Genomic DNA, 8,500 nt, shown 5'->3' with positions numbered 1-8,500 from the left:
AACACAATTCCTGTATTCATGGGGGCTTACAGTTTAGAGGGTCTACATCAAATAAATACATTTAAAATTACAAATATGTTCAATGCTAAGTAGAGGTATGTGTTTACGTGATAACGGACAACAGTTGAGTCTTACTGTGTGACCAAAATTAAGGAATGCTTCCCTGAAGAAGTGATGAATAAGCCGAGATCTGAAAGACAAATATGAATTCAACTAGGCAATGCAACAGGGAAACGTATTTCAAGCCAAAAGAACATGAACAGAGGCTCCTGTGGTGGAAGAAGCACTTTAATTCCCACTTATTCCAGATACTTGAAGTGCAAAGAAGTAACAAAGTAACCAAAACACGGTGTACAATTACATGCCAGCCACTGTTTTTACTGTTTGGACGTTAATTCTTTTAACACTCAGAATTATACTATAAAGTAAATAGTGGCTCTAATTTAGAGGTCACATAAATATTTTTGTTTTCATCTTAAGAGCAAGAAAAAGCCGTTAAAGTAGGATGAGAACAGGGATGGGGGGCGGGGGGTGCCTGGATTAAAACTGCATTTGAAAAGAGAATTCTGCCTGCAGTAGAGTGCATCAGAGGAGGGCCAGAGGAGCTGCAGGAAGACCAGTCTGGAGGCAACTGCAGTAAAGTCGGCAAAAGGTGCTAATGGTAGCTAGGGAGGTGGTGAGAAGTGGAGAGAAGCAAATATGAGAGATGACAGGACCTGGTAAAGAACTGGCGGTGGGCGTTGCGGGGGAGGGGTGGGGAGGTAGGGAGAGGAGAGTCTCTAAGAGTAATTCAGGGTTTCTAGTTTGGGAACCAGGGTGATGGTGGTATCATTGACTGAAATAGGAAATGTCTTGATTAGAGAGGAGATTAACAAGAACTTGTCAAAGTGGAAGTTACCAACCCTGCTGGGACAAACACCAAACAACTACAATAAAAATCCAGAAAGGAGCTTCTGGTTAATTTTTCACATATATTTTCATGCAATCACACCTAGCCATTCTTACATGGCTTAAACAAAAATAACACTTCATCACAGTTAATGTCACGTGGTGGTCTTTTGAAATTCTAGGACAAAATGAGAAAAGAAATGTAAGATACCAAGAAAATGTTTTTGATGTACGTAAAATTAAAAGGCAAAACACAATTATCGTTTTAGCCCCTGATCACTAATATCTCTGCTAGAGATTCAATGCAAAAAAGTAAAAATAAAAATAAATAAAAATATGGCAACTTTTTTTTCTACTTTATGGTCATTAAAAACTCTGGTAATTTTATCATAGGTTTATTCCTGTATTTCTCACACTGAAAAAGGTTGGGGTTAACTTAAAAATTCTCCCACTATCTTTTAAGTAGTTTGAAAAATATACACACATCACATGTGTACAATTTAAAGTATTATATTTATCTTAAAAAAAAAACAGATGAAAGTAATTGACTCCTTTCCCTACCTCTGGCAAAATCTATGAATTAAGGATGAAAGTAAAATAAAAACATATAATTGGGATTTAAATAAAAAGGGCAGATTATTAATTGTGATTTCAGTCAAGCCATTTGTTTTTTTTAAGACATAGGGTTTGTTTGGTTGGTTTTTTTTTTTTTAACTTATAAAATGTGAGTAGTACCTACTTCCCAGATTTGTTGTGATAATCACATGAGATAATGTTTTTCATAGTGCTTTATGAATTTTAAATCTCTATAAAAATAGTACTCACTATAAATTTAAAAAATTCCAACAAAGCATATAAGAACACTCAAATCCATATTAATTATCATCTCTACTGTTTATACGCTTTTTGAAAAGGCCAAGTAAACTGAAAAGGAATAAAGAAAGCATTCAGTTTCTGTAACACTAAATAATTTCACCATAAATTTAAAACTTCTACGGAGCAAAAAGGGCAGTCCTGAGAAACTGTCAGCTCTGAAAATGTTAATGTCCCATTAATCCTGCTTTTCTATAAGAGACTGCTTTTGTTGAATACCTACAAATCAGAAGTACTCTACACTATGGATATAAGCTATACGTTTTACATCTTTAGTTAGACCTTTGCTTTTTTAATCTAAGACTACTACATAGTTTTAGGTTAACATGTTCTAAAGATGATTTTTAAAATACTCTGAGGTAAAAAATTAACAATTTATTTTGTTCTTTGCTATATCCTCAGCTCTCACAACAGGGCCTGAATTTTATATTATGTCAATGAAAATGGATGTTACAGAAGGAAAGAAAGGGCAGTATTGTTTTCAATGAAATCTAAATCACTCCAACACTTAATGTAAATGAAACATGTATTTTTTTCCTCCAAGTATTCCAGTATAGGGATGGCTATAGACATCATGCCAAACAAGCAAAGCACCGTAAGTGTCGTGATGTAGTTTAAAATCTTCAAGTATCTTAAAGAAAGAGCAGTCTGAGCTATTTCATGTTGTAGCTTGGATATATTTATGTTTAAGAATGTGAATTTTAAAATAGACCCTACTTAGTTTAATTCTATCAGAAATATATTTTAAATCTTTAAAAATGTCTGTTTCTTAAACTCATAAACTTCTATTTCATAACACAGGATTTTCTCTGTCACGTTGGTTTCAACCTTAACAATCCTTAGAAAATAGAATTCAAAATTTACCACTATTCTTACTATAGAAGATTTTATATCACAGAGACCTTTAATCAAAACTAGCTTTATAAATACAATATATGTAAACATCTACCTAATATGTTACTATAAGTATGGTATGAAATTGTTTTATGTATATGAAAAGAAAATTATCTGAAAACATTTCCCTCCTTAAATAGAGAAAAGATAAAGAAATAATATAAATAGTATTAATTAAAATTCTTATAATTACAAATGCTACCAAATTTAGGATAGTTAACTTACTCTTTTACTTCTAACAATAACTGTTTAAAGGAATGTACAAGTAATGCTTTCTATCAGTTGGCCATATAGTGTAATGCTTTGCTTTTTTACAGTTTGTGCTTTTAAGTTTTACATTTGTACGATCTTTCAGTTGAAAATTATAGCTTTAACTTACAGTTTATTAATCATTTAAAATTTCTTTTTCACATTTTCAAGTTACTTTGTAAATTCAGTAGGGTGATGATTTTCCAGAATTTTCAAATCCAGTACATATAATCTATTAACTTGATTGGACTTTTTCACAGTATTAAATAATTATAGATTTAAGTACATAATTTTAATAACATTTAAAATGTAAGCCTCCCTTTAATTATACTAGCCCTAAATATTTGTAAATAATAGTAAATTATTAGCAAATAGTGATAAATAAAATCAGCAATCTGTAGGAACACAATAGCTTTCTATTTTTCTTTTTAAAAAGTGCCTATAACGTGATATCAATATTATGAAATGACACCTTCTTCCCTTTAGGCATGTAATTATTTTACAGTATATGCTGACTTCCCTGTATCATACCAGCTTAAAAGAGGGTTAAACCCCAAAACACAAAACAACCCAAAAGATTGTAATGCCTGTACCTAATACTTTCTAAACTGGTTTTGGAACAGTCACCACTTCATCATATTCTATTTTATTTTATTGTCTTTTCATGAAAAGGAAAGTCTTCCATTATAGGTAACATAACATTATAAATATAACCTCCCTATCCCAGAGCTATAATTTTAATTTTTGACAGCCATTCCTGCTATTCAACTGTCATCTTCTTTATATGATGAAGAAGAGCATCTTTTTCCAAATGAGCCTCTGCAAGAGCCATTTTAGCTTTGGCCAATTCCTGTTTAAGAAATTCATTTTCTTCCATGAGCTGAAATGATAAATTTGGAAAGTAAGAGAATTTAATCATTTTCAGAATATACAGACTATTTACATAGTATCTAAAGGTGTGACAGTTGGGGTAATAAAGATACCCAATGCTGATGAGAGTGGACTTAAGATGAAGAACTGTACAAATTTAATAGTGATTTTGTTTAATTTCAATTCCCCTTGATCTCTCTGTGGTTTTACACACTGCTGACCTTGCTCCTTCTTCCTAAGCCTCTCTCTCTTACCTTTTATGCCTCAGTTCTTTCATGTTATCTCTTTCCACCCACAGACTTATTTTCCTCTGCTGTTTAAGAACCCTTAAATGTTACTACTCTGTTAGATTGTAATTGGTCACCCTGTAACTTGGGTCACTCTCTTAGATGATCTCCTCTACTCCTATGGCTCATAACTTGATCTAGCATCAAACTTTGTCTTGAGCTGCAGGCCTATATTCTGAATATCTCATTAAATATTATCTAGATGGCCAACAGGTCTTCCCTTCCATATTAAGACTCAGCTCAAGTACTTTATCCTCTTCGAACTATTCCCTAACCCCTAACTATGAAGATTTAAGATAAAATTAAGTAAGCCCTGTCTCACCTCCAAATATATGCGTTTAATTTCAAAAAGTTCTCAAGACTTCTTTGATTCTAGCTTAAGAATTTCTGCCTTATAAACCAAGTTGGGTATTTCCCTACATTTTTTCAATCTCCAGCATTGCACTTGACACAATATGTTATGACCATCAATTACGTACTTCCATCTTTCCCACTAGACTTCAAGTGTCTTGATAGGGATGAAGTATTGTTAATTTTCGATTCCTAGCTCAAAGGTAACATCCAAAAAATTCTGGTTAACAGATAAATGAATTCATTCTTCGGTTCTATCATAGAGAATTAAAATTCTGCTGGATATTTTATTTATAATAACAAAAAACAAGAAGCAACTCAAATGCTAACAAATATTAAGAGGAAGGATTAGAAATGATAGCACAGGTGTGCCTGGGTGACTCAGTTGATTGAGCATCCGACTCCTGATTTTGGCTCAGGCCGTGAACTCACAGTTTTTCTCAAGTAGGAAAATCCTACTTGAGATTTTCCCCCCCTCTCTGCCCCTCCCCCACTTGTGCTCTTGCTGTCTCTCTCAAAATAAATAAACTTAAAATGATAGTACATCCACACCCATATTGCTCTGTCATTAAAATAAATATGAAGCATATATACACCAATATGGAAAAATATTTGTTAAACCATGTTAAGTAAAATATATATATAGTAGACACTAGAATAATAATTATTTTGAAAAATTATGGGAAAGAACCTGAGACAAAAATTTTTAAAAGTATATTGATAGCAATGCATAAAGTTAGAATGCATTAAAGTTGTTTTAAAATACTTTTCCAATGTTCTGAAATATTATAATACTTTTACAAACTTAAAAATAAGGCATCAAAAATAATATGTCCTTCAGGAATCTTTTCTAGATTCCAGGAACTGGTACTCTGCCACATTTACTCTTCTATCTTCTCATTAGACTACAACTTTTGTGAAGATTGGGAATGTTCCAATCCTGCTCCACACTATATCCATGGCATCTAATACAGTGCCTGGGCTCATAACGAGCACTCAATAAACATTATTTAAGTAAATAAATGAATAATGTTTTAACTTTTTAGTAACTAGTATTTGTCTTAATTGTCCAAACTGAATGATAGTAAATTAGTTTTCCCATTACCTGTTCCCTAGTAAAGGAGCACCCAGGAAAGTTAACTGACTGAGAAGGCCAAGGGACCTCCGGACTTGTCTGAGTGGCTTGAGTGACGCTGTGTTGTTTCTTCACATCACACTCTTCACTGGTGAGCAGCACTGAGTCACTTTTGACTTTTTTTTTCAAATCATTTCCAGTGTTAAGCATCTGAGAATCTGATTGGACAAATAAAATGCTCAGATAACATCGCAAAATATGTGATACATATTAAATTCTATTGTGAAAAACTAATTTTAAGAACTATTTCCATTAGTATGAAAACATTATTATTAAATAGAAACACAATTAAGTCAATAAGGCCAAAAGCTTATTCACTGAAAAGGTGAACAAAATCAACAAAAGTGTAGTTAAACTGACCAAAAAAAAAAAAAAAAAAAGGAAAAGAAACTACTAGAATCAGAAATTAAGAAGGTAACATTACTATCGACCTTACATAAATAAAATTAAAAGGAATACGATGAACAACTATATGCCAACAAATTAGATTAACGTATTTGAAACAGAATTAATTCCCCAAAATCCAAACTATCAAAACAGACTTACAGAAGAAACAGACAACGCAAATACACATATAGCAGTACAGGGGTTGATCAAGAATCAAAAAAAAAAAACCTACCCACAGCGAAAAGCCCAGGGCCATATGGCTTCAATGGTGAATTATATCAAATAGTGAGAGAACAATTAACTACAAATTTTTACAAACTCTTCTAAAAATTGAGGAGTATTTCTCAATTTATTATATGAAGCCAGAGAAAGAAACCACATGAAAACTAAAATCAATATGCTTATATAAATATGAACATAAAAATCCTCAACAAAACATTAGTAAACTGAACCCCACAGTATATAGAAATAATCATGCACCATGGCCAAGTGTGATTTATCCCAGGAATGCAAGGCTGATTTAATATCTAAAAATCAATTAATGGAATACATCACATCAATACAACAAAAGCCACATGATCATCTAAATAGATGCAGAAAAACATCTGAAAAAAAATCAACACTTCTCATGATAAAAAACACTCTGCAGACTAGGAATAGACGGAAACTTCCTCAATTTGATAAAGAGCTTCTACAAAAAAACCCAGTTAGTATCACACTTTATGGTTAGAGACCAGACAGTTTACCTCTATGATCAGGAATAAGACAGCATATTTGTTCTCACCACTTTCACTCAACATTATCCTACAGGTTCTAGCCAATGTTATTAGGCAAACAAACAAACAAAAAAAGTAAAAGGAATCCAGATTAGAAAGGAAAAAATAGGGTACCTGTGTGGCTCAGTCAGGTAAGTGTCTGACTCTTGATTTCAGCTCAAGTCATGATCTCACAGTTGTGAGACTGAGCTGGGCATGGAGCCAGTCTCAGATTCCCAATTTCCCTTTCCCCTCCCCTGCTCATGTGCACATGTGCACTCTCTCTTAAAAAAAAAAAAAAAGGAAGAAACTATCTCTATTCACAGATAACATGATCTTCTATATAGAAAAAACCCCTAAAGAATCCATTAAAACCCTCTTAGAACTAATGAATGATCTCAGCAAGGTTGCAGAATATAAGGTCAGAGTACAGAAATCAGTTGTTATTCCAAACACTTGTAATGAATAATCAAAACTAAAATTAAGAAAACAACTCTATTTAAAATGTCATCAAAAATAACAAAATACTTAGAAATAAGTTTATCAAAAAATGTGCAAAACTTATGCTCAGAAATTTACAAGTTTTCAGTAATTTCTTTGACATCAGTCGTAGCAACAATTTCCTAGATAGGTCTCTTCAGGCATGGTAAATAAAAGCAAAAATAAACTATTGAGACTATATCAAAATAGAAGTTTCTGCCCAGCAAAGGAAATAATCAATAAAACTAAAAGGCAACCTTTGGAATGGGAGAGGATATTTACAAATGACACATTTGATAAAGGGTTAGTATCCAAAATATATAAAGTACTGACACAACTCATTACTCCCAAAAAGCCCAAATAATCCAATTAAAAATGGGCATAAGACATAAACAGACATTTCTCCAAAGTGAACAACCAGATGGCCTATTCAAAAGACATATGAAAAGATGCCCAACATCATTCATTCATCTATATCTGGGAAATGCAAATCAGAACTACAAGGAGACATCACCTCAATCTGTCAGAATGGCTAAAATCAAACGAAGAAGAAATAGCCAGTGTTGGCAAGGATGTGGAGAAAAAGTAATCCTTATGCACTATTGGTGGAGATGCAAACCAGTGCAGTCACTGTAAAAAACAGCATGGAAGTTCCTCAAAAAGTTAAACATAGAACTACCTTATGACCTAGTAATTGCACTTATGGGTATTTACCCGCCAAAATACAAAAACACTAATCCAAAGGAATACATGCACCCCATGTTTATTGCATCATCATTTACAATAGCCAAATTATGGGGGTGGCCCGTATGTCCATGGATAGATGAATAAATAAAGGAAGATGTGGCATATATATAATGGAATATTATCAGCCATAAAAAAGAATGAAATCTTGCCATTTGCAACAACATGGACAGAGCTAAAGAATGTAACTGCTAAGCAAAATAAGTCAGAGAAAGACAAATACCATATGATCTCACCCATATGTGGAATTTAAGAAAACATGTGAGCAGAGAAAGAGAGAGAGAGAGAGAGAGAGAGAAAGAGAGAGAGAGACAAACCAAGGAAAAGACTCAACTATAGGGAACAAACCGATGGTTACCAGAGGATAGGTTGGGATGGCAGGGGAGGGAAGGAGATGTGATAAGTAAATGGGTGATGGAGATTAAAGAGTACACTTATGATGAAAAAACAAACCCAAAACTACAATGATAAACCACTTCATACTCATTCAAGTGCCTATAATAAAAAAAATCAGGTATTAATAGGTGTCAGCAAACAAGTGAAGTTGGAAATCTTATACACCACTAGTGATAAGTATGTAGAGTGGT

General features: G+C 33.0%; 1 protein-coding gene across 6 annotated transcripts in view; it reads right to left on the bottom strand.

Moving 5' to 3' along the window:
• Positions 1–267: 267 nt before the first annotated feature.
• Positions 268–8,500, bottom strand: part of UHRF1BP1L (UHRF1 binding protein 1 like) — a 106,792-nt gene continuing 98,559 nt past the window's right edge. For all 6 annotated transcript variants that reach the window (XM_029955657.1, XM_029955658.1, XM_029955660.1 and 3 more), the window contains 2 exons: positions 5,518–5,705; positions 268–3,784 (listed from right to left, as the gene is read on the bottom strand). In XM_029955657.1, coding sequence (XP_029811517.1) covers positions 3,665–3,784; positions 5,518–5,705 — 308 coding nt within the window. In that variant the 3' untranslated portion in view covers positions 268–3,664. The remainder of the gene's footprint in view (positions 3,785–5,517; positions 5,706–8,500) is intronic.

Source organism: Suricata suricatta, chromosome 10 (assembly GCF_006229205.1).
Source record: "Suricata suricatta isolate VVHF042 chromosome 10, meerkat_22Aug2017_6uvM2_HiC, whole genome shotgun sequence".
Classification (NCBI taxonomy): domain Eukaryota; kingdom Metazoa; phylum Chordata; class Mammalia; order Carnivora; family Herpestidae; genus Suricata; species Suricata suricatta.
The sequence above is the reverse complement of the archived record's forward strand: the minus strand, read 5'-3'. Positions and strand labels throughout refer to the sequence as shown.